Source organism: Chlorocebus sabaeus, chromosome 16, assembly GCF_047675955.1.
Source record: "Chlorocebus sabaeus isolate Y175 chromosome 16, mChlSab1.0.hap1, whole genome shotgun sequence".
Lineage (NCBI taxonomy): Eukaryota > Metazoa > Chordata > Mammalia > Primates > Cercopithecidae > Chlorocebus > Chlorocebus sabaeus.
In genome coordinates, this window is record NC_132919.1 from 27,717,988 (window position 1) to 27,745,348 (window position 27,361).

General features: G+C 38.2%; 1 protein-coding gene across 2 annotated transcripts in view; it reads left to right on the forward strand.

The window, feature by feature from the left end:
• Window positions 1-27,361, forward strand: part of TAOK1 (TAO kinase 1) — a 169,684-nt gene that overhangs the window by 100,707 nt on the left and 41,616 nt on the right. The window contains exons 8-14 of one of the 2 annotated variants that reach the window (XM_073004795.1): window positions 1,195-1,308; window positions 2,704-2,795; window positions 10,436-10,529; window positions 12,575-12,656; window positions 17,661-17,828; window positions 20,388-20,591; window positions 24,604-24,738. In XM_073004795.1, coding sequence (XP_072860896.1) covers window positions 1,195-1,308; window positions 2,704-2,795; window positions 10,436-10,529; window positions 12,575-12,656; window positions 17,661-17,828; window positions 20,388-20,591; window positions 24,604-24,738 — 889 coding nt within the window. The remainder of the gene's footprint in view (window positions 1-1,194; window positions 1,309-2,703; window positions 2,796-10,435; window positions 10,530-12,574; window positions 12,657-17,660; window positions 17,829-20,387; window positions 20,592-24,603; window positions 24,739-27,361) is intronic. The other variant, XM_073004796.1, reaches the window with a different exon arrangement.

Consider the following 27,361-nt stretch of genomic DNA (forward strand, 5'->3'; position numbering starts at 1 on the left):
CTTGAGCCCGGAAGGTGGAAGTTGCAGTGAGCTGAGACTGTGCCACTGCACCCCAGCTTGGGTGACAGTGAAACTCTGTCTCACAAAAAAAAAAAAAACAGAAGCTGCTTAAGACTCTTTGTGCTTTTGAGCTGTGGTCCTTGATAATCCTTGATTATGGATAATAACTTTGAAGTTAAAACATTTTATAATAAATTTTTGGCACTGGTATTGGTTCTAGCTGTTGTAGAAGAAAGTTAGTATTTTCTTATACATATATGAACCAGGCAGTACATATTAAACTATATAATAGAGTCATTGTGAGTTAATGGGTTATCATTTTTTAACATCAGGATAAGATCTGAGAGATACCCACAAGCATAAGTGAGTGCCATAGTTGGAATTTCAACCTAAGTTTTTCTCAAATTTAAGATACCTCTCCATTTTAAAAAAATCAAATGTAAGAAAAATAGATTCATTTCGTGTTATGCTCTAAAATATATAGTAAGAATTAAGGGCTTGGAAATTCAGCACTTTAATTTCTATTTTAATTTTTGAATGATTAAGTATATATTTAATGCTAGTTAGACAGACAGTCTTATTATATAAATACCTGTTTTCTTAGTTTAATAGACCGTTGCTATTTCAGAAAAGTAAATTTGGGATCATTGATACTACACTATCCATATATTTCAGTTTTTATTTTATATTTAGGAAAACTATGCTAAAGTTTGTAAATGATACAAATACATCTTTATGTATTTACTTATTTTGAATAAGTCTTTTTCAAAAAGTTTGGAGAATAAAGTTCTTTATGTTTTCTTTTTTGTTTTTACGTTAAGTATGGATACTCAGAAATCTTATGTATGATAAAGAGATTGTTTGCTAATTACAATGTATTTTTAAAAACCATTGTTTCTACCAATAAACAGAAACTAAAATATAAACTGTGTGCTCCAGTAAACTAATTTTCTTTTTTTTTTTTTGCTATTTGTCTTCTCTTTTAGAAAAGTATTACTATATGTTTATTTGAATTCTGTAGTTTTTTGTTTTCTAATTTGAATATTAATTCTCATTATCCCAATTGTGTGATTACCCCAGCACTTAATTATTATTTCTCCTTCTCTATCTTATGAATTCTTGTTTTATTTTTTTTGTTTTAAACATAATCTAATGAGGGAAAGTTAAGTAGTTTTCTGTATTTCCTAAACCTAGAGATATCAAAGCAGGAAATATCCTTCTGACAGAACCAGGCCAAGTGAAACTTGCTGACTTTGGATCTGCTTCCATGGCATCACCTGCCAATTCCTTTGTGGGAACGCCATATTGGTAAGAATAGTTAAAGCAGTCAGCAGCCGTTTTAAGTGTCTATCTGTGTTTAACATGAAATACAAATGAAGTGGAAAGTAAAGTACTGTCAGGAATGTTAAACTCGGCCAGATGCAATGGCTCACACCTGTAATCCCAGCACTTTGGGAGGCCGAGGCAGACAGATTGCTTAAGGTCAGGAGTTTGAGACCAGCCTGGCCAACATGGTGAAACCCTGTCTCTACCAAAAAATACAAAAATTAGCTGGGCGTGGTGATGCACGCCTGTAGTCCCAGCTACTTGACAGGCTGAAGTGGGAGAATCACTTGAACCCAGGAGGCAGAGGTTGCAGTGAGCCGAGATTGTGCCATTGTACTCCAGCCTGGGCGACAGAGTGAGACCCTGTCTCCCAAAAAAAAAAAAAAAAAAAAAAAAAAAAAAGATTAAAATTTTAAAAAAAGAATATAGGACACTAATTGAAGACATGAATTAGTGCTTCATTTACAAATAAGATACCCATAAGATTGATAATTGTGTGATTGAGTTGTAAGCTGCCCTAGCCACTTTTATCATGGAACACCGTTTTTATTTGAAAGAAAGACACAAACTATGATTATTCAGTCTTGGTTATTGTGGCAGATAATTTTCTTTAATAAACGACATGAGCTTATAACTTCAAGGAAAACAACTGACAATACTTGTTGCCAATAGTAAAATTTGATCTTTTAAGCAAAAATAGACTTTTTTTTTTTTTTTTTTTTTTGAGACGGAGTCTCACTCTCTCGCCCAGGCAGACTGGAGTGCAGTGGCGTGATCTTGGCTTACTGCAACCTCCGCCTCTTGGGTTCAAGCGATTCTCCTGCCTCAGCCTCCTGAGTAGCTGGGATTACAGGTGCCAGCCACCATGGCCGGCTAATTTTTGTATTTTTGGTAGAGATGGGGTTTCACCATGTTGCTCAGGCTTCTCAAACTCCTGACCTCGTGATCCGCCTGCCTCAGCCTCCCAAAGTCCTGGGATTACAGGTGTGAACCACTGCGCCTGGCCAAAAATTAGACTTTTGTAATGGGATCCTGAGACCAAAATATTTGAGAACCACTGGCCTAAAGGATATGAAGTATTATAATCTGCAAACTGGAGCAGATGCAGAATATAATTGTGCCTTGGGAGCTTCTTTTTTTTGGGGTAGCTGTTACATGATAATGATGGGATAGTGAGAATAAATCTCACACTGTATATGCATTGCTAAATATTTACCTTACAACCTGTAATGCACTTAGTTCCCATTATAAAAATTCTTATGTCCAGATATATTGGCTAGAATTCAAACCAGTGATCTCCAGGTAGATGACTTACATTCTCAAAGAATAGTATACTTTTTAAAAAAATCTTTAATTTAAATGAACATTTTGTTCTAGGATGGCCCCAGAAGTAATTTTAGCCATGGATGAAGGACAGTATGATGGCAAAGTAGATGTGTGGTCTCTTGGAATAACATGTATTGAACTAGGTAAGCATTGTTCTTCATTACTATGGATTAAGGTTTGATCAATGTTTTACATCAATTTCTATACTGATCTATAAAAATTGTAGATTTTTATCTTAAATGTAACTTTATAAGGGGAGCAATATATTTAGTAAGGTTTTCACTTTGGTTATTTGGTAATTTTTATTTATATTAGGGTTAGCTATATTATATTTGCTCTGTTCCATTATATCTAAAATAATTTTCCACTGTGGTTTTAATTATGTTTGAGGAATCTATATCTAACATTAATGAGTATTTGTTAAACACCTAGAATATGTTTATGATTACCGGATTTACCAGCTGTAGAAGATCTGTAAAGCATTCATAACTAGCTGGGGTAGTTACTACTGTTTTTTTTTTTTTTTTTTTTTTTACTTTGAATTAGGAATGAAATTAGATGTCAGACTGTCATACCTACATACCATTTTGTAACAGTTTGATATATATATATGATTTATAAGATGGTAAGTCCGACTTCATTCAACAGGGGCCATGATGATAGGTACATGGATCACTGTAGCAGGGTCTTGCAGTGAGGGAGAGAGATTGGATTCAATTTCCTGTAGCAGTTTGATTTTAAGCACACATTTTGTTCAGTTGCTCATAAATGGAACGTGCTAAAAACAGTGGACCGTCATAACTTACGTGAGCCAATAAACTGTCACTGCAATTGAAGATGCTGGCCGTCTTCTTGCTCTGGATTTCCCAGTGGAGGTCTACCAGCCCAATAGTCTTTTCCTTTTCCTTTTTATCTTCTTTTAGAGCATTGCATTAAATTTTACTTATTTATTTGTTTATTTATTTACTTATTTATTTTTGAGACATGGTCTTGCTCTGTCACCCAGGCTGGAGTACAGTGGTGCAGTATCAGCTCACTCTAACCTCTGCTTCCTGGGATCAAGCAGTCCTCCCACCTCAGCCTCCCACATAGCTGGGACTGCAGGCGCACACCACCACACCAGGCTAATTTTTGTATTTTTAGCAGAGACAGGGTTTCGCCATGTTGTCCAGGCTGGTCTCAAACTCCTGGGCTCAAGCTATCCTCCTGCCTCAGCCTCCCACAGTGGGGGGATTTCAAGCATGAGCCACAGCGCTCATCTAAGCCATTCTGAAAGGAGTGACTGAGGATGGAAAATAATACATTAAAAGTAAAATCTATTGGTAATTTTGATTAATCATTATCTACTCACGTTTGTCAGTTTTCGAAAACAAGTATAGGGAAAATGAGGTAAAATGAAGGTAAAATCTTGCTTGTTATTACACAGTAGATTAAAGTTATGATTTCTATTACAACCAGACTACCTTGCAGTCCAGTTTTTTTTTCCTAAAACATAATCTTTAAGTATTTTCACTTTTGTTGGAATTCCTATGTTAACTACTCCCTTCAAGCTCCACATCCTGCTCTTTGTTTTATAGTTTAACAGCATCAACAAACAGAGATTTGGAGATGACCATAATGTCATACTTGTGATTTCTTTATCTTAATTTGAAGTTTGCAAAACTATTTCTTCCATTTGAAAGTACCTTTAAGTGTCCTAAACTCTAATCTCTATTCTTTTACGTATGATTCTTTTTCCTACCTGTAGATCCTAATTAATTTCTTAAGAATCCTGGATACACATGTAGAGAAGCTGGTTAATGTACTCTTTGCCCATGGGATCCTTTTACTTTCTTAATGCTGGCTCATGCATACATGTGCCCCTCAGTGATAGTGAAATTGCATTAATGGACCTGTTAGATTTCATTGGTATATTTTAAGATTTATTTGATTAGAAGGCATTTGTTGGCTCATTGTTCTGCTTAGAACAAAATCTACCTAAATTTTGTAGTTTCCGTGAAATGGCTTCTTATTTCTAGCTTTTTATTCTACTTCATAAAACAGAGTTCCTTCACAATAGAAGTTTTTATACTTAAAATAAAGCAACTTTAGATGTGACTACCTTTAAATAATTTTACATGGGTGAAATATTTGAAATAATTTCTTAGAATTTTAGGCATTCATTTGGTATCTTCACTTTTATAATCTTTCATAATAACGTTAAGCATTTTACTTACAAATGTTTTGAATGTTTTGAAGTGCTAAGTCAGGAACTATATTTTAAGCCTGATTATGGTGATAGGTGAGAGGTCTAAAGTAGCACAGGCTAGGAAAACTTTTTGCGATGAAGGAAGTGTTCTGTATGTATGGCTTTTCAGCTAAGGGAGTGAATTTTCTAAAATTTTGTTTAAGTACATTTGCATTTAAATAGTCACATGTGGCCAGTTAGCTACCCTGTTAGATAACACAGTTCTAGAGGTATGATTTTCTTTTTTTTTCCCTTTCTTTCTTTTTTTGGGGGCAGGGAGATAGAGTCTCGCTTTGTTGTCCAGGCTGGAGTGCAGTGGCACAATCTTGGCTCACTGTAACCTCCACCTCCCGGGTTCAAGGGATTCTCCTGCCTCAGCCTCCTGAGTAGCTGGGATTACAGGTGTCTGCCACCAAGCCCAGCTATTTTTTTATTTTTAGTAGAGATGGGTTTTCACCATGTTGGCCAGGCTGGTCTCCAACTCCTCACCTCAGGTGATCCACCCACCTCAGCCTCCCAAAGTGCTGGGTTTACAGACGGTGAGGTATGATTCTCAATGCAAATCAGATTCAGTCTTGGGACACATACTTATTATAATATGCTTTTCTATGTTGGAAGAGTTAAGGATAGCAAATTAAAACAAACTATTTTCTTACAGTATAGGTAATAGAAAAAATTTACATCAACTATACCATTATTGGTCTTGATAAACATAGTTGTGAATAGATAGACATGACTCTTTCATGCTTTAGTGTCACAAAGGTTGAAATTACTTGGTTATGTCTTAATACTAAGAAATCTTATAATACATAATTTTTCATGAGTGGGTTTGGTTACATGTTTCTTTATAGTTCATCTGATGAAAATTCTTAGTTTCTTGTTATTCGAGCTGCATGATTATATAATCTTTGTAAAAATGTAATTTATCATTTTAAATTACATAATATGTTTGGGGTATAAAATTATAGAAATACAAAAGGAGTGAAAAGAAAATAAATTATTCATAGTTCTACTGTCAGCTGGGTACAGTGACTTTACGTCTGTAATCCTAGCACTTTGGGAGGCCAAGGCGGAAGGATTGCTTAAAGCCAGGAGTTTGAGACCAGCCTGGACAGTATAACAATACCTTATCTCCACCAAAAACAAGACAAATTAGCTAGGCATGGTAGCCTCACACCTGTAGTCCCAGCTACTCGGGAGGCTGAGGTGGGAGGATCCCCTTTAGCCCAGGAGTTTGAGGCTGCAGTGAGCTATAATTATGCTACTACACTTCAGCCTGGGTGACAGAGTGAGACCCTTTCTAAACAAACAAATTAATTAAATTAAAATAATACAGGAAACAAAAGTACACAAAGTCATTTTTCCCATTGAGAGGAATAAATGAAAATATTAAATTTGAACCCATTTATCTCACCCTTTGGTGATTACTCTTCTGTATAAGTATATATAATTTGAACTCTTTCTCTGGAAATTTTATTATTGGACATTGTTTCTGAGATTTACTTTCTAGACCGTTCAGTTCTTCTGTCTCGGTTTCATCTAATTTCCTTTTGAATTTTGGAGGTATTAATTTTACAGAAGCAGTTCAAATTTATGGGTAGAGACAGTTTAGAAACATGCACAAGATAATAAGAAATAGTATCTGTAACTTAAAATAAATTTGTTTTAAAATTAAGTGGTGGCTCATGCCTCTAATTGCAGCACTTTAGGAGGCCACGGTGGAAAGATCACTTGAGCTCAGGAGTTGGAGGCCAGCCTGGGCAACATGGAGAAACCCCGTCTCTACAAAAAAATACAAAAAAATTAGTTGGGCATGGTGGCATGCGCCTGTAGTCCCAGCTGCTTGAGGGGCTGAGGTGAGAGGATCACTTGAGCCCAGGAAGTCAAGGTTGCAGTGAGCTAAGATTGTGCCACTGCACTCCAGCCTGTGTGACAGATCAAGCCTTTATCTCAAAAAAAGGAAAAAGTTTAGTAGTAGCTTATAAAAATTTGAGACAGAAAATATTTGGCCGGGTGCAGTGGCTTATGCCTGTAATCCCAGCACTTTGGGAGGCCAAGGTGGGCAAATCACTTGAGGTCAGGAGTTTTAGACCAGCCTGGCCAACATGGTGAAACCTCATCTATACTAAAACCGCAAAAATTAGCTGGATGTGGTGGTGCATCCCGGTAATCCCAGCTACTTGGGAGACTGAGGCAGGAGAATCTCTTGAACCGGAGAGGCAGAGGCTGCAGTGAGCTGAGATCTTGCCACTTCACTTTGATCTGGGTGACAGAGTGAGACTCTGACTCAAGAAAAAAAAAGTTATTTGAATTTATGAGAGTCTAATACATAAATTCGGTGAATCGCTTCTGTGATTTTTAGCCAAGTTTAATGTTCTTTGATAAAATTGAGAGATTTTTAATTTAATAGTGAGTGACAAAATTAAAAAGATATGTTCTAGTTTGATATAGGTTTGATATATTGATGGTATACCATTTAAAAGACTTAGTGACCAAGAGGTTTATTCACACTGTAGGGTGAAGTGGAATGGGGATTCAGAATTTGAACAGAGAAAGGAGGGCATCTGCTTAAGGAGAGAGAAGATGATCACAAAGATGGGATATTGGTTACATGGGAGGAATTTATCAGATAGAAAAATATATTAAGGGCTAGTCGTGATGGCTCATGCCTGTAATCCCAGCACTTTGGGAGGCGAAGGCTGGCAGATCACCTGAGGTCAGGAGTTCAAGACCAGCCTGGTCAACATGGTGAAACCCTGTCTCTACTAAAAATACAAAAATTAGCCGGGCATGGTGGCCCATGCCTGTAGTTCCAGCTCAGGAGGCTGAGGCAGGAGAATTGCTTGAACCTGGGAGGCGCAGGTTGCAGTGAGCTGAGATTGTGCCACTGCACTCCAGCCTGGCAACAGAGTGAAATTCCGTCTCCAAAAAAAAAAAATATATATATATATATATACACACACACACACACACACACATATATATATATATATAGAGAGAGATATGTTAAGGATAATGAGAGCAGGGTTTCTCTCATTGTCAGAGAAGGATTTTACAAATAAGGAAAGAGAAAGCTAGAAATAAACATGATGTTGGATTGGAATTTGAGATATTGTACTACAATATTTATTGTTTTCAAATATAAATATCTAATATATGTCATGTATTTGTACACATAGGTGTATAAATGTATTGTGTACATGTATATAATCCCAACTCTGTTCATTGAGCGTGTCTGAGAGCAGTGACACCCCAGCAGCAGTAAGCACACCTAGCACAACAGCCCCTTGGAGAAATGATTGATCCAGGGTCTGGGCTAGGGAAAGCATAAGATGAAGCTAGGACATCTTAGTGTACCAGAAAGCAAGAAAGTAACCAAATAATAATAATGGGACCATGTCCAAAAGACAAAAGCCAGCTTAAAAAGGTTTCTACTGTTCAAATATGAGATAATTTGAACATCAAAATAAATGATATAACTTATTAAAATAAAAATCTGTGACTCCATACAATAAATAAAAGAATAAAGTTGAACGTTTCATGAGAAGCAGAATATTTATGTAGATTCAGAGTACCATCTTGCAAAATGCTTATTAATTACAAAGGAGAAAAGAGAAACTTCATCATGAAGAAGACTGGCAGACATGGGCCTTAATCAAGTGATCAAAGTGAATACCATCAATAACAGAACTTCTCAAAATCAAGTGCCACCTCATAGGATACAAATTATAGCATTACCTCTGTGATACTCCTGCCAAAGGTGTTTAGCCTAACTCTGATAATAGGAAATGTCAGAAAATCTCAAAGTGAGGTACATTCAAGAGTCCTGTATATCTCAGTATCTTCAGAGGATTGGTTCCAGAACTCCTTCAGATAAGAAGATGTGCAGATGCTTAAGTCTCATATAAAATAGCTTAGTTTTTCATGTAACCTATGCATATCCTCCCATATACTTTGAATAATCTCTGGGTTACTTATAATACCTAATATAATATAAATGCCGTGTAAGTAGCTGTCTTAAAAATTTGTATTTTTGGCTGGGCGCAATGGCTCACACCTGTAATCCCAGCACTTTGGGAGGCCGAGGCGGGTGGATCACCTGAGGTTGGGAGTTTGAGACCCGCCTGACCAACATGGAGAAACCCCGTCTCTACTAAAAATACAAAATTAGCCAGGCATGGCAGCGCACGCCTGTAATCCCAGCTACTCGGGAGGCTGAGACAGGAGAGAATCTCTTGAACCCTGGAGGTGGAGGTAGTGGTGAGCCAAGATTGCGCCATTGCACTCCAGGCTGGGCAACAAGAGTGAAACCACGTCTCAAAAAATAAATAAATAAATAAAAATTCTTAATTTTTTTATTGTTAAAAAGTCTTCGTTGTTATTTTTATTATTTTTTCCCCAGATATTTTCAGTCTGTGGTTGAAATATTTCAGTTGGTTGGTTCAGTCTGTGGATGCAGAACCTACAGATACAGAAGGGCAACCATACTTCAATTTGTCAAAGTCATGACTTCAACTTTTACCTTAAGAAACTAAAACAAGGAGCAAATTGCACACAAAATAAGCAGAGGATTGTGATGATCAAAGCAGAAATCAGTTGAATAGAAAACTGGAAAACAATAGAGAAAGTCAGTGAAACCAAAAACTAGTACTCTGAGATCAATAAAATGGTTAAACCTCTAGCCAGACTAATCACAAAATAAAAGAGAGAAGACACAAATTTCCAATATCAGGAGTAAGAGATTATAATCACTATAGATTTTACAGGTATTAAAAGAGTAATGGGGAAATATGAACAATTTTATGTCAATAAATTTGACAACTTGGATAAAATGAACAAATTCCTTGAAGATTGCCAATACTCAAAGCTCACTATTGCTACACGGGATATTATTGGGACATTTGAATGAAACTTGAATGTAGTTTGGGGATTGGATGATAGTTATATCACTGTTAAATGGCCTGATTTAATGGATATATTATGATTATTTAGGAAAATGTTCTTCTTTATAGGAAATATACACTCAAGTATATATTAAGGATGGTGAGGCATCAGGTCAGCAATTTATTCTCAATTGATTCACTTGAAAAAGTTCTTGGAGGCTGGGTGCAGTGGCTCACACCTGTAATCCCAGCACTTTGGGAGGCTGAGTTGGGAGGATTACTTGAGCTCAAGAGTTCAAGACCATCTTGGGCAACATGGTGAAACCCCATCTCTACAGAAAATACAAAACATAATTGGGCATGGTGGTGCACACCTGTGGTCCCAGCTACTCGGGAGGCTGAGGTAGGAGGATTGCTTGAGCATAGGAGGTCAAGACTGTAGTGAGCTGAGATTGTGCCACTGCACTCCAGCCTGGGTGACAGAGCGAGACCCTATCTCAGAAAAAAAAAGAAAAGGAAAAAAAAAAGCTCTTTGAACTCTACTTGCAATTTTTTGTATAAGTTTAAGATTGTTTCAAAATAAAATCATTAAAAAAGAAAAAAAAGAAAAATGTACCCAGTACTAGAGTACCCTGGCACCTATTTTAACAGGAATGTTTCCTTTCTTTTACAGCGGAAAGGAAGCCTCCTTTATTTAATATGAATGCAATGAGTGCCTTATATCACATAGCCCAAAATGAATCCCCTACACTACAGTCTAATGAATGGTGAGTATTGTTAATATATATATTGCTCAATGTTGAATAAATGAAATGCTTTTTCATAATCTGTTATCAAAGTGATTTAATTTCAATTAGGTAAAATGTATCACCTTATAAGATACTAAAATAGATTTATTTTAGCCTTTTAAATATTATATTTATTCTTTATCATGTTTCCATTTTATAGCCTATGTATAACTGAGTTCAGAAAAGGATGGATGATGTCACATGAATGCAAAAAGTATTCATTTTTACAAGAATTTGTATTTTACTTTTTCTTTAAATTTAGGAATACCTAATCCTTATTAAATAATAAATAGCATTTAAGCATTAATATTTTATAACTAAACTATTTATTATTAAAACCTATAGTGATATTTGATTGCAGGATGGTTTATAATTTATATGATATAAAAATATAGGTAAAATGATTTACTTTATCAAAATTACCAGGTAATTAAAAATTTTGGGATCACTCTAACTATAATATGTTATTCAGTTTTATCTGATATTCCTTCTAGGGCTTCGTTGATTTAATAAAATTTAGTTCATTCGTGTAAAGAGGTTTATGGACAACAGATTGACAGTTTTAGAAAACTAGGATTTTTTATCAACAGTATAAAATTTTAGTAGAAAATTAATTCCTCAGGTGTATCTAGCATTTGATAAATTCTAGGGGAATAGCTAGCATATTAGTATTTTGAAAATCACAGATATGTAAATTAGGGGTACTTAATTATTTAAAGAGTACATAATTATGTCTCATTCATATAAGTCTTTGCCATTTAAGAGTGTGCCGTGTAACTCTACTAAACTAATAATGCTAAAAACTCTGTGCCAAAAGATTCTTTCTGTATAACTCTGTGTTTAGAATTATGTAGAACGAATCTTTTGACACTGCGTTTAGTGTCATGGTATGCTTTAGTACATTTTGTGCTGCTGTAACGAGAGTATCAGAGGCCGGGTAATTTATGAAGAACAGAAATTTATTTCTCATTTTCTGGAGACTGGGAAGTCCAGGATCAAGGCACTGGCAGGTTAGGACCTGGCCCTCCTGCTTACAATATAGTGCCTTTAACTCTGCATCCTTTGCAGGGGAGAAGCATTGTGTCCTCACATGGCAGAGAGCGGGAGAGAGAGAACCCTCTCCCACAAGCCCTTTTTATAGCAGCATTAATCCATTCATGACCTGAACAACTCCCATTAGGCCCCACCTCCCAACACTGTTGCATTGGAGATTAAGTTTCAACATCAGTTTTGGAGAAACAAAAACATTGAAACCATAGTTGATACATGTAAGTAATAAATATATTGAACACAGACTGTCTTTACACTGTGTTTGAGACTTGGGGATTTATAAAAGAATTCTTGCCTGCAAGGAACTTAAAATCTTATTTGAATATTGGAGACAAACATTGATGGAGTAATTATTTACTGCCTTACTCACTGAACTCTTGTCAATAACACTATATAATAATGTGTTACAGACTTCTAACATTTTAAAAAATATCTTAATAGGTTTTCTAGGTTTAATGGAAGTCTTTCCCATTTGCTTAGGGGCACCAAATACTCAGGTATAAAAACGCTCTCTCCAGAGCAGATAGAGTGATATTCTGAAATATGCTATATAGAAGACGATCCAAGGGGCAAATAAGAAAAGAGCGTATTATAAGAAAGGCTTAGCAAAAAGGAAAAGAAAAAAAGGGAATTGGAAAGGAATATTATCTTGGGTTTGAATGCAAAAAAAAAAAAAAAAAAGTAGATAGGCTTCCCTCATTTTGCCTCAATACAGTAGTATGAGTTGTGATATTTAAATACGTAGGAGCAGGATTTTAAAGTAATCTGTGTGAATTTATCTTTGGAAAATGGTAAACATTCATTGGTTGCTTTAGATAGATCTTCATAGACTTACATCAAACTATATAGTCTCTGCTTTTTTAAAATCATTCCCTTTCCATTCCCCCTCCCACCAATAGGCACGTGCCTTGATTTGTGGATGTATTTTTAAAGGAAATAGCAATGTGTTCACTTGATACTTTCCTTTACAATAGGTCTGATTATTTTCGCAACTTTGTAGATTCTTGCCTCCAGAAAATCCCTCAAGATCGACCTACATCAGAGGAACTTCTAAAGGTCAGTTCTATTACAGTTTATTTATTTATTTTAAGACAAGGCCTCACTTTGTCACCCAGGCTGGAGTGCAGTGACACAATCACGTCTCCTGCAGCCTTGACCTCCCAAGCTCAAGCGATCCTCCCACCTCAGCCTCCCAAGTAGCCAGGACTATAGACACACGCCACTAAACCTGGCTAATTAGGGTTTTGTCACATTGCCCAGGCTGGTATCAAACTCCTGGGCTCACGTGATCCACCTGCCTCAGCCTCTTAAGTGCTGGGATTACAGGTGTGAGCCACCAGTTCCATTATGCTTTAAATTTGTTCTTACCCCTAAGAAATGATTGTAAATAATGTGTTTTATTATTTGATTCTGAATTAGGATTAAGTATACTCTACTAGTTTTTACTAATACTAGTTTTTTATACTATTGTTTCTGAGAACTTTTCTTAGATACTAAATTTTTTAATTTCTTTTTTCAAATTGATTAGCTGCTCTTACCATGTCTAAATAGAATGTATAGTTAAGTATTCAAATAGCTCAATACTTATATGTTCAAGAATATAATCATGAGTTATAAATTTTAATTCATGTGGAACAATGTCTTTTTTTTTTTTTTGGAGACGGAGTCTCGCTCTGTCACACAGGCTGGAGTGCAGTGGCCAGATCTGGGCTCACTGCAAGCTCCGCCTCCTGGGTTTACGCCATTCTCCTGCCTCAGCCTCCCGAGTAGCTGGGACTACAGGCACCCACCACCCCACCTGGCTAGGTTTTTTGTATTTTTTTAAGTAGAGACGGGGTTTCACCGTGTTAACCAGGATGGTCTCGATCTCCTGACCTCGTGATCCACCCGTCTTGGCCTCCTAAAGTGCTGGGATTACAGGCTTGAGCCACCATGCCCGGCGGAACAATGTCTTATTTCAAAGTTGATAAAACATAGTTTAGCTGGCCACGGTGGCTCACGCCTGTAATCCCAGCACTTTGGGAGGCTGAGGTGGGCGGATCACAAGGTCAAAAGTTCGAGACCATCCTGGCCAACATGGTGAAACCCCCGTCTCTACTAAAAATACAAAAATTAGCTGGGTGTGGTGGCACACACCTGTAGTCCCAGCTACTCAGGAGGCTGAGGCAGGAGAATTGCTTGAACCCCGGAGGCAGAGGTTGCAGTGAGCTGAGATTGTGCCACTGCACTCCAGCCTGGCGACACACCGAGACTCCGTCTCAAAAAAAAAAAAAAACACACACAAAAAACATAGTTTAACTTTTTGCTTAATTTTTATGTATTGATCTGTACAATATTAATATAATATGAAAGAAAGATGACATGATGTATTTACATAATATGTTGGAGAAGAGAAACTTAAAAATGGAAATAATATCTTTGCTTCCTTTTTTGGAAGTATATTTTTCTAACTTAGCAATGAAATATTTTAAAAATATGTGAGTTGTGTTGAGTTTTCAACAGGCTTGGTTGAGTAATTTAAATACATGATTAGTGTATGTTTTCTGGTCTTAAAAAATTATTTCATTTGGGCATCGACTGTCTTATTAATAGCAATAGTAGTATTGTTGAATTTAATATAGTTCTTAAAACATCTAGATTAGGCAATAATAAGTAGGATTTGACTATCTTTTTGGGACCCTAAGGAATCTTCTTAATCTTTCACTGTAAGATTTAAGTCAACTATATTTACACTAATGTTTTAGAATTTCAAGGAAATTCAGTTTATTTTCACTGACACATCAGTTAAAGCCACAAGTTAATTTGGAAGGGTCACATATATATTCAGCAGTATTATTTGCAGCCACAGTGTATAGAAAAACCATGCAAAATTTCAGTAATGCTTGAGAAATTCCAGGCAGTAAGCTTACTTGTCATTTCAGAAATGAAAGCCTGAATACACAGGCACTCATAGTAGCTAGTAGAAACTTTAATATAGCTAAGAATTATGTTGGTTAAAAAAAATAAGCAAAATCTAACAAACAGTGAAACTTAGAAATAGAAGGTTTTGGCTGGGTGCAGTGGCTCACAGCATTTTGGGAGGCCAAGACGGGTAGATCACCTGAGGTTGGGAGTTCAAGACTAGCCTAACCAACATGGAGAAATCATGTCTCTACTAAAAAAAAAAAAAAAAACCAAAATTAACTGGTCGTGGTGGCGCATGCCTGTAATCCCAGCTACTCGGGAGGTTGAGACAGGAAAATCGCTTGACCCAGGAGGCAGAGGTAGTGGTGAGCCGAGATCGCACCATTGCACTCCAGCCTGGGCAACAAGGGCAAAAGCCCTTCTCCAAATAAATAAATAAATATAAGGTTTTATGTTTTTGGATAAAACAATATTGTAAATAGTAGGCCGGGAGCGGTGGCCCATGCCTGTAACCCCAGTTTGGGAGGCCGAGGTGGGCAGATCCCTTGAGGTCAGCAGTTTGAGACCAGCCTGGCCAAAATGCTGAAACCCTGTCTTTACTAATAATACAAAAATTAGCCGGGCGTGGTGGTGGACTCATGTAGTCCCAAATGCTCAGGAGGCTGAGGCACGAAAATCGCTTGAACCCCAGGAGGCGGAGGTTGCAATCAGCCAAAATCGCGCCACTGCACTCTAGCCTGGGAGATCGAGTGAGACTGTGTCTCAAAAAAAAAAAAAAGAGGCCGGGCGCGGTGGCTCATGCCTGTAATCCCAGCACTTTGGGAGGCCAAGGTGGGTGGATCACGATGTCAGGAGATCGAGACCATCCTGGCTAACACAGTGAAACCCCATCTCACTAAAAGTACAAAAAATTAGCTGGGCGTGGTGGTAGTGCCTGTAGTCCCAGCTACTCGGGAAGCTGAGGCAGGAGAATGGTGCGAACCCAGAAGGCGGAGCTTGCAGTGAGCCGAGATCGCGCCACTGAACTCCAGCCTGGGCAACAGAGCGAGACTCCGTCTCAAAAAAAAAAGAAAGAAAGAAAGAAGACAATATTGTAAATAGTGGCATACACCAAATTAAAGAAAAAGGAAGAATGGCCAGGCACAGTGGCTCACGCCTGTAATCCCAGCACTTTGGGAGGCCAAGGCAGGCAGATCACCTGAAGTCGGGAGTTCCAGACCAGCCTGACCAACATGGAGAAACCCTGTCTCTTTTAAAAATACAAAATTAGCTGGACATGGTGGCGCATGCCTGTAATCCCAGCTACTCAGGAGGTAGAGGCAGGAGAATCACTTGAACCCAGGAGGTGGAGGTTGTGGTAAGCGGAAATGGTACCATTGCACTCCAGCCTGGGCAGTCAGAGGAAACTCCATCTCAAAAAAAAAAAAAAGGAAGAATGTGACTGGCTTCTTACATTTGCCAAATAGAAGCAAAAGAAACCTTTCTAACTCATGTAGTAGTAACCCAGCCCACTAGTATTTGGTGATTAGATTCTAAGTCTGCATATATATAAGCCTGGCCCCTAGTATGTATTATCATACCCCTATTTAAAATGATAGGAAGTATTTATCATGAGCTTCTTATCTTTTGGCCTAATTACATTTCTGTTGCAGTCTATCATAAAGAAAAAAACTAACGAAAAAATTTTAATATATGAAGCTGTTTATCATGGAATTAAAAATTAAAAATAGCTGCCCCAAATTAGAGTAATGGTTAGGTAATTTGGGCACAAACATTTGATGGAATATTCTACAAGCATTACGTTTATGAATTTGAAATAATAATTAATTTTTTGTTTTTGAGACAGACTCTTGCTTTGTCACCCAGGCTGGAGTGCAGTTACATGATCTCAGCTCACTGCAACCTCCGCCTCCGAGCTTCAAGTGATTCTCGTGCCTCAGCCTCCCGAGTAGCTGGGATTACAGGCGTATTCCTCCACGCCTTGCTAAGTTTTTGTATTTTTAGGGTTTCACTATTGGCCAGGCTGTTGTTGAACTCCTGGTCTCAAGTGATCTGCCTACCTTGGCCTCCCAAAGTACTGTGATAACAGGTATAAGCCACTGCGCCCAGCTAAAATAATAATACTTATTATGACTGTGAAAATTGAATAAAATATTGTATAGAGGCTGTGCGTAGTGGCTCATGCCTGTAATCCAATGCTTTGGGAGGCCATGATAGGAGGGTCACTTGAGGCCAGGAGTTTAACTCTACCCCCACCAAAAAAAATCAAATAAAATTAGCTGGACATGGTGGTGCACACCTGTAGTCCTAGCTCCTTGAGAGGCTGAGGTGAGAAGATTGCTTGAGCCCAGGAGTTTGAGGTTACAGTGGGCTACGATTCATAGTTAAACTCTTTGCTTAAAGAAGAAATAAATGTGAGCTAACAAAGGAGGTAAAAGTTGTCTTAGGAATTCAAGGATATCTCATGGAACTCAAGGGATGGCAGAATATGTCTTTCTGGAATTTACATGCTAACTGTGTATCTACAAAACATTTTATACATAGAAAATTTCTGAAAAGAAGTATATTACAATGTAACTGTGATCATCATAATGGTGGAATTGTTTTTTCTACTTTTTGTATTTGATAAGGTGAAATTAAACGCTAGTGATAAACAGTAATAATTTGATGGCTTTTAATCTCTGTTAGTATTTTATGCAGAATATTGTTCACCAGCATATAAAGATATTAGATATAAAGATATCTAATATCTAAATTCATCTTTCATAATTCACTATCATTAAATACATTCCTGTTGAAACTAATATGACTCAGAACTGAACATGTCTTTTGTGTGAAATCATCAGTTCTTAGAGTATGTAAACCTTGAGAGCTCTGATTGGACTTAATTCTTAGTGTTTAGACCCTTCAATTATTTTAACTCTGCATTTTTAGTTGGCCAACAAAAATATTATATTCAAAATAAAAAGAGTAGTTGTGTATACACAGAGTATATGTATGTAAATGATAATTTTATAAATAGGAGAAATTTAACAGAATTATGTAGCTATAGATTATATGCATTATCTATCATAGGATATTATCTCTAGGGTCTGAGAAGGAGTACCTTGGCACTAATTGAAAAAAAATCAACCTTTTACCTTCTCCCCTATCTAGCACATGTTTGTTCTTCGGGAGCGCCCTGAAACCGTGTTAATAGATCTCATTCAGAGGACAAAGGATGCAGTAAGAGAGCTGGACAATCTGCAGTATCGAAAGATGAAGAAACTCCTTTTCCAGGAGGCACATAACGGACCAGCAGTAGAAGCACAGGAAGAAGAAGAGGTAACAGATAAAAAAATGACTCCAATATTGAATTTTCACTATTGGTTTCTCTCCTTATGCAGCTTGCCCTGCCATAATTTACTATATATTAATGGTTTCCAGGTTGTATTTTCTTACCATTGGTCCTATAAAATCCCAGTTAGGAATTAAAAAAAGGTCCCTTTTTCTTGGAGAAATAAGAAAAATTAAAAAGAAATTTTTTTAAATCTTTAATCATGTTAGATTACATGCCCCTTTATGGTACACAGTGTCATAGTGAAGGTTCTGAGAAGTCCTTTGTTAAAGAAACCTGTTCACTTTTGTTTAATCTAGTCCTTCTCTAATTTCTTGACCACCGAACCTTTTTTGTTTTTTTGAGACGGAATTTTGTTCTTGTTGCCCACGTTGGAGTGCAATGACATGATCTCGGCTCACTGCAACCTCCACTTCCGTGGTTCAAGTGATTCTCCTGCCTCAGCCTTCCAAGTAGCTGGGATTACAGGCGTGCACCACCACACCCAGCTAGTTTTTATTTTATTTTATTTTTTGTATTTTTAGTAGAGATGGGGTTTCACCACATTGGCCAGGCTGGTCTTGAACTCCTGACCTCAGGTGGCCCACCCACCTCGGCCTCCCAGAGTGCTGGGATTACAGGCATGGGCCACCGTGCCCAGTCTGAGCCCTTTTTTGACCTATTGTCCAGTTCCATATGATGTGCTTTTGGAAGTTCTTGAAATACAGAATCTGAAGGTTGAATGTACTCTCTCAGAAGTCATGAGAAAGTTACTCGGCATTCTACTGTGTCACCAAAGAGACTTGATTTCATTCCGTCTACACCGTTCTTTTTTTTTTTTAGACAGGGTCTTGCTCTGTAGCCCAGTTTGGAGTACAGTGGCACGGTCTTGCCTTACTGCAATCTCTACCTCCTGGGTTCAAGCGATTCTCCACCTTCTGCCTCCCAAGTAGCTGGGTCTACAGTTGTGCCACCAGGCCCAACTAATTTTTTATATTTTTAGTAGAGACGGGGTTTCGCTATGTTGGCCAGGCTGTTCTCCATCTCCTGGCCTCAAGTGATTCATCTGCCTCAGCCTCCCAAAGTGCTGGGATTACAGGTGTGAGCCACCGCGCCTGGCCTACACTATTCTAAAATACTCATTTTACAGATACCAAAAGCAAGGCTCAGAATAAATTAAGTTGCTCACTGTAGGTAGAGGAACATGGGTTCAAATTCATACCTCTTTTACTCTCAAGACCAAGTTCTGTCTTGACTCTTAGGGAGAATGGAAATACAGATTTGCTGTAGAAGTGTTACAGAACTTCGTCATGAAGAAATATACATATAAAGTATATTATGTGTAAAGCTATTTTTTCCCTCTAAATATTTTGTTTCTTCTTTGCCTCGTCAGAATTCGAAAATTTTATTCTTTTCTATTGGTTTTCATCGAGAGAGACCACTTTGCATTCTGAAACCATGAGCAATAGTTTATTTTCTTTTTCATTTTAATATCACTAAATAATTAATGAACTGTCAAATATAAGATTTTCTAAACTTACAATTTTTGGATTTGGGGATTTTTTTTAGTTCTTAATGGTAGTCACTAGAAAATTGGGATTATTTCAGATATGTGAAATACTTTAATGAAGTGAAATTAATAAAATTCTATGTAGTTAAATTGTTAACAGTATATGTGTTAGGCTAGGGATGTAAGAAAAGTGCCTATCTACATATATGTCTGTGTTTATTAAATTCTACGTATCTTAAAGAATTCTGGTATGGTAAGACTACTGTAATGTTAGTGCCCAGATACTACACCTGCCTGTTTACATCAGAATAACATTCTTATGATTGTGATTTAAAATAATATGTAATTATTAGTTTACACAAGAATACGTAGGAATTAATATTAAATTATTTGGTGGTAAAAAGATAATCTAGTGTTCCCCAAAAACCTATCAAAATACAAAAAAGAAAAAGAAAGAAAGGAAGGAAGGGAGGAAGGGAAAGGTAATCTGGCGACTATGTTTTCCAGAAGAAAGAAGAATCTACTTATGAAAGGCTGGTTTAATAAAAAAGAATAACAACTACAGTGAAGTTTCTAATACTTTTTTTTTTTTTTTTTAATGCTCCTTATGGAGCAGGGCTACCCCATAGGCACTGTACCCAGGATAGCCAGTGCTTTTTTTTTTTTTTTAAAGGAGGGATTTGTATTAACCAAGAATTATTGAGAAATGAGCAGGATCCCTATATATGCCCCATGAGAAGTATAAATCGTTATTTTAAAATATCAAGCAATGTAGAGAAAATATTCTACTTTGAAAATCACCCAAAAGTGATCAGCTGACTTTGTTTTAGACAGTTGGGTGAGTTTTTTTGTGATTTACTTGTTGGTCATTTTTGTTTTTCAATAAACTAACAGTTGATAAACTTCTTGGTCTTGGAAAATAAAAGCAATTTCTCATGATAGACCAACTTTCTGAGACTGTCTGCCAAGTGGTATGCTAGGTGTTTATAATCAAGAATTCAGAAGAGAGAGATATATATAAATATTTGAACTGAATTTGAATGTTCTTTTCTCTTAGGAACAAGATCATGGTGTTGGCCGGACAGGAACAGTGAATAGTGTTGGAAGTAATCAATCCATTCCCAGCATGTCCATCAGTGCCAGCAGCCAAAGCAGTAGTGTTAACAGTCTTCCAGATGTCTCAGATGACAAGAGTGAGCTAGATATGATGGAGGGAGACCACACAGTGATGTCTAACAGTTCTGTTATCCATTTAAAACCTGTGAGTATTTGGATTTCATTGAAAAAAATTCAATGTTGGTAAACTGTTTTCTTCGTCTATTAGTTTAAGAGAAGGAAGAAGGAGGAAAAGGAAGTTTCCCAAAGTTTGGAACATGGCCGGGCGCAGTGGCTCATGCCTGTAATCCCAGCACTTTGGGAGGCCAAGCCGGGTGTATCACTTGAGGCCAGGAGTTCAAGACCAGCCTGGCCAACATGGTGAAACCCTGTCTCTACTAAAAATAACAGAAATTAGCCAGGCTTGGTGGCACGTGCCTGTACTCCCATACTCCCAGCTACTTCGGAGATTGAGGTGGGAGAATCACTTGAACCTGGGAGGTGGAGGTTGCAGTGAGCCAAGATTGCACGACTGCAGTCCAGCCTGGGCAACACAGTTAGACCCTGTCTCAAAAAAAAATAAGTTTGGAGCATTTTTTAATGAAAAAAGCCTTGTTAACTCCTAACCTGTTATCTCCATTTGGAAAATTATGTTTTGAGAATACAAAAAGAATGTGGAACTATTTCAGAATATTAGAAGAAAAAGTACAGAAACCTCAAATACATTATTTGACATTATTTACATGGAAAATAAAATACTAAAAAATAGGAAGGATACACATAAAATTCATGATAATGGTTGCCTTTGGGGAGTGAGAAATGGTTGGGATGAGTGATGATCAAAAGTGAATTTTATGTTATCCATAATATTTATATCTTTTTTTTTTTTTTTTGAGACGGAGTCTCACTCTGTCACCCAGGCTGGAGTGCAGTGGTCACAGTCTTGGCCCACTGCAACCTCCACCTCTCAGGTTCAAGCGATCATCCTGCCTCAGCCTCCCGAGTAGCTGGAATATACAGGTGTGTGCCACCCTGCCTGACTAATTTTTGTATTCTTAGTAGAGATGGGGTTTCACCATGTTGGCCAGGCTAGTCTCAAACTCCTGACCTCAAGTGATCCACCCACCTCAGCCTCCCAAAGTGCTGGGATTATAGGTGTGAGCCACTGCGCCAAGGCGTTTGTATCTTTTTTTTTTTTTTTTGAGATTGAGTTTTGTTCTTGCTGCCCAGTCTGGAGTGCAGTGGCACCATCTTGGCTCATTGCAGTCTCCGCCTCCCAGATTCAAGCAATTCTCATGCCTCAGCCTCCTGAGTAGCTGGGATTACAGGTGTGTGCCACCACGCCCAGCTGATTTTTTGTATTTTTAGTAGAGAAGAGGTTTCATCATGTTGGCCAGGCTGGTCTCAAACTCCCAACCTCAAGTGATCCACCCGCATCGGCCTCCCAAAGTACAGGGATTACAGGCGTGAGCCACTGCACCCAGCCTGTCTCTTAAAAATAAAGCTGAATATAATTGTAGAAAACTAGATTCTGGATTTAGGAAATATGGGTGTTTGCTGCTTTACTCTTTACTCTTTTGAGTGTAAAATGTTAAACCTGAAAAATATTGAAAAGTCAGGTAACTCCTTTTAACAATTAATAGGAATGCTGAGGCTGGGAGTGGAGGCCCACCCCTGTAATTCCAGCATTTTGGGAAGCTGAGGCAGGCAGATTGCTTGAGCCTGGAGTTGGAGACCAGCCTGGGCAACATGGTGAAACCCTGTCTCTACAAAAAATTTAAAAATTAGCTCGGCTTGGTGGTGCATGCTTCTAATCTCAGCTACTCAGGAGGCTAAGGTGGTAGGTTCACTTGAACTCAGGAAGTAGAGGTTTTCAGTGAGCCGAGATTGCACCACTGTACCTCTGCCTGGGTGACAGAGTGAGACTATCTCAAAAAACGAACAAACAAAAATAGGAACGCTTCCTTTTTCACTTCACAGCTTGTGTTACTATCTAAAAGTAGTAAGTACAATGGCTAAAAGATGGAAACAACCCAAATTATTCATCAACGGATGTATTAACAAATTGTGGTTTGTAGGCCGGGCACGGTGGCTCACGCCTGTAATCCCAGCATTTTGGGAGGTCGAGGCAGGTGGATCATGAGGTCAAGAGATTGAGACCATCCTGGCCAACATGGTGAAACCCTGTCTTTACTAAAAATACAAAAATTAGCCAGGCGTGGTGGCACACACCTGTAATCCCAGCTATTTAGGAGGAGGAGGCTGAGGCAGAAAAGTCGCTTGAACCCAGGAGGCAGAGGTTGCAGTGAGTTGAGATCATGCCACTGCACTCCAACCTGGCAACAGAATGAGACTCTGTCTCAAAAAACCAAAAAAAAATTGTAGTTTTTACATCCAGTAGAATATTATTCAGCTACAAAAATGAATGAAGTTCTAATACATGCCGCCATATGGATGAATCTTGAAAACATTTTAAGTGATGAAAGTCTAGACAGAGAAGGACAAATATTGTATAATTAAACTTGTATAAAATATCTAAAATGTGCAAATTCATAGTGACAGAAAGTACGTTAGGAGTTACCAGAGACTGGGTGGAGGTCAAAATAGTTATTGCTAATGGACGTAGTTTCTGTTTGGGTTGATGAAAAAGTTTTGGAAGTAATACTGATAGCTGTACCTCATTGAGAGTATAATTAATACCACTTAAAATGGTTAAAATAGGCTGAGCGCTGTGGCTCATTCCTATAATCCTAGCACTTGGGGAGGCTGAGGCAGGAGTATCTCTTGAGGCCAGGAGTTCAAGACCAGCCTGGACAACATAGGGAGACTCCATCCATTAAAGAAAAAAAAAATAGCCAGGTGTGGCACATGCCTGTGGCCCCAGCTACTGAAGAGGCTGAGTAGTGAAGGCCCACTGAGTAGTGGAGGATTGGTTGAGCCTGGGAGATCAAGGCTGCAGTGAGCCTTGATCATACCACTACACTGCATTCTGGGCAACAACAACAACAACAACAACAAATTATTACCACAATTAATTGGTTGCTACTTAACTGATGTTCTATTCAGCTAACAGATTGAGTTCAGGGAAAGATATCAGTCCTTCAATTTTTTCCAAATGTTTTTGTTTTTGCTTATTTTGGACAGATGGCAGAAGTATTATAAAGATAGCTCCACTGCTTCCAAAACCCAAGAGGCTTTGAGCAATTTTCTACTACTCCTGTTTAAAACATTGACTATATTGGCTACATGTTTCATCATCTTTGTTTTCAAGTTATGTTAAAGCTTTTCAATTTTGCACATAATCGGTAGGATATAAATCTAGTCATGTGCCAGGCACAGTGACTCACGCCTGTAATCCCAGCACTTTGGGAGGCCAAGGCAGGCAGATTGCTTGAGCCCAGTAGTTCAAGACCAGCCTGGGCAACATGGCAGAACCCCATCTCTACAAAAAATACAAAAGTTAGCTGGCATGGTGGTGCATGCCTGTGGTCCCAGCTACCTGGGAGGCTGAGGTGGGAGGATCGCTTGAGCCCAGGAAGTTGAGGCTGTGGTGAGCCATTCAGGGTACCACTGCACTCCAACCTGGGTGACAAAGTGAGACCCTGTCTCAGACAAACAAATCAATCAATCAATCTAGTCATGTGCATTTTCTTATCCTGAGTCTGTGTACTATTTTATACCCTGTACAGATAATTTATTCTAATTCTAATTATATTGAAAATAAAGCTGGACATATTGGCTTGCACCTGTAATCTCAGCACTTTGGAAGGCCAAGGAGGGAGGATTACTTGAGCCCAGGAGTTCTAGACCAGCCTAGTCAACATAGGGAGACCTTGTTTCTAAAAAAATAAAATTAGCCTAGCCTGATGGCCCCCTGCCTGTAGTTCCAACTTCTCAGGAGTCTGAGGTAGGCAGATGGTTTGAGCCTGGGAGGTTGAAGCTACAGTGAGCTATGGTCACATTACTGTACTTCAATCTGGGTGACACAGCGAGACCCTGTTTCTAAAAAAGAAGAAAAGAAAAAAGAACAGCATTTCTACTTTTTGGTTTTGCTTTTTAAAATTATGTCTTTGAGATTTGTTGATCAAGTTGTCTTTAAACTTTAATTTCCATAAAGATTCAAACAAACTGTTCACCTTACATAGTATTATCTGTTTTTTTTTTTTTTTTTTGCCTAGGAGGAAGAAAATTACAGAGAAGAGGGAGATCCTAGAACAAGAGCATCAGATCCACAGTCTCCACCCCAAGTATCTCGTCACAAATCACACTATCGTAATCGAGAACACTTTGCTACTATACGGACAGCATCACTGGTATGTACTTCCCCGAATTAAAGATAAATATGTTTTTCATGTGGGACCTTGGCAATATAAACTCAAGTATAGCTATATATTGTTTTGTATTTGGGTTTTATTTTGCGAAATATTCATTTAATATTTAATTGCCTATTATGAGAAAGATGTTATTCAGAGAACTCTGAGAAATGTTAAACTAACAATGTCTTCATGACACGTACACAAAAAACGAGTATGTTAGAATATCTTAAATACTTAAGATAACTACAGGACACTAAACAGGGATTCAGATAACTTTTTTTTAGGAGCATAAATGAAGTATTTATGAAATAAATAGTTTGAGTATTTAAAATTAGTAAGATTTAGGCACAGCAGGGAGAGGAGAAATGTATGGTATTTCCATATAAGAAGAATATGGACAGTAAGGAAATATATTGTGTGAGGCTAACCAGAAAGAGGGGAATATTGGAAATGGCAAGCAGTACAATTTGGTATACTCTAAAGTCATTCTGATTTTCCAAATAATATGGATTATCTGTTCGTTACAAGGATGCTATAATGGGGTACTTAAAATCTTAATCAGACAGATAAGTAAAACCAAAGCATGATAAAGGATACTAAGGATACAACGAAATTACATTAAGATACCATAAGAAAAGTAGGCTATTAGAAAACATAATGGAAAGGCTGGGTTTGGTCGCTCATGCCTGTAATCGTAGAACTTTGGAAGGCTGAGGTGGGTGGATCACTTGAGCTCACGAGTTTAAGACCAGCCTGGGCAACATGGTGAAACCTCATCTCTACAAAAAATACAAAATTCAGGTGGGGTGTGGTAGCTCACACCTGTAATCCCAGCAATTTGGGAGGCTGAAGTAGGTGAATCGACTGAAGTCAGGAGTTTGAGACCAGCCTGGCCAATATGGCGAAACCCTGTCTCTGCTAAAAATAGAAAAATTAGCTGGGCATGGTGGTGCACTTGTAATTCCAGCTATTCAGGAGGCTGAGACTGGAGAATCGCTTGAACCTAGGAGGCAGAGGCTGCGGTGAGCTGAGATCGTGCCTCTGCACTCCAGCCTGGGTGACAGAGGTAGACCCTATCTCCAAAAAAAAAAAAAAAATTCAGCTGGGTGTGGTGATGTGTTCCTGTAGTCCCATATACTTGGGAGACTGAGTCAGGAGCATTGATTGAACCCAGGAGATGGAGGTTGCAGTGAGCCGAGATCACACCACTGTACTGCAGCCTGGGTGACAGTGCCAGATCCTGTCTCAAAAAAAAAAAAGAAAGAAAGAAAGAAATGAGGCCGGGCGTGGTGGCTCACACCTGTAATCCCAGCACTTTGGGAGGCTGAGGCAGGTGGATCACCTGAGGTCAGGTTTCAAGACCAACTTGGCCAACATGGTGAAACCTCGTCTCTACTAAAAATACAAAAATTAGCTGGGCATGATGGCAGGCACCTGTAATCCGGGTTACCTGGCAGGCTGAGGTAGGATAATTGCTTGAATCCAGGAGATGGAGGTTGCAGTGAGCTGAGATTGCACCATTGCACTCCAGCCTGGGCATCAGAGCGAGACTGTCTCAAAAACTAAAAAAGAAAAAAAAGAAAACATGATGGGGGAAAAAAAAGATATGATAGCTATCTGACTTCTCAACTATGTAATAAGCAGATGTTATAAATCCTATGCTGTCATGAGTCTATATGACGTGGGGTTGGGAACGTAGTACCCTACCCTAAGTCAGGGTATTCCTTCTATTCTGCAACATGTAAATAGCACTTTTAACAGAGCAAGTGGTAAAGATTGCTTAATTTTTGCATGACTATTTTGATAAATATGTTGAGAAGGACCAGCTTAAAGGAAAACCTCTCAGTAACTTGGCATAAGTTAAATGTTTCCCAAAAAAGTGTTCTATTCCAAAGTTTGGCTTCCTCAAATCAATTAAGGGCATTTTAAATTTACAGATTTAATGAATCAAAATCTGAAAAAGATTTGTATTTTTAAAGCCAGTAGTTTCATTTATGTCACTTAAAATATTCAGAGCATAAGTAGTTTTTTAATACAAATAAGCATAGCTGTATTATTCATTATAAGTGCTATATACCATCACAGCCTACCTTCTTCTGCCTTGGATTTTTTTCATTCAATAAAATGCACAGATCTTAGGTATTCAATTTGAAGAGTTTTTACAATTCTATACACCTGCCTTAACCGTCTGAAACAAGGTACAGTTATCCCTCAGTATCTGTGAGGGATTGGTTCCAGGACCCTCCATAAATCCCCAAATCCACAGATAAGCCAAGTCCCTTATATAAAATGTGGTCCGGGCGGAGTGGCTCACAGCTGTAATCCCAGCACTTTGCCAGGCCGAGGCAGGCAGATCACTTGAGGTCAGGAGTTCGAGACCAGCCTGGCCAGCATGGTGAAACCTCATCTCTATTAAAAATACAAAATTAACCAGGCGTGGTGGCAGGCACCTGTAATCCCAGCTACTCAGGAAGTTGAGGCAGGAAAATTGCTTGAACCCGAGAGGCGGAGGTTGCAGTGAGCTGAGATCGTACCATTGCACCCCAGCCTGGGGGACAAGAGCGAGACTTCATCTCAAAAAAAAAAAAAGAAAAAAATCAGGAGTTCGAGACCAGCCTGG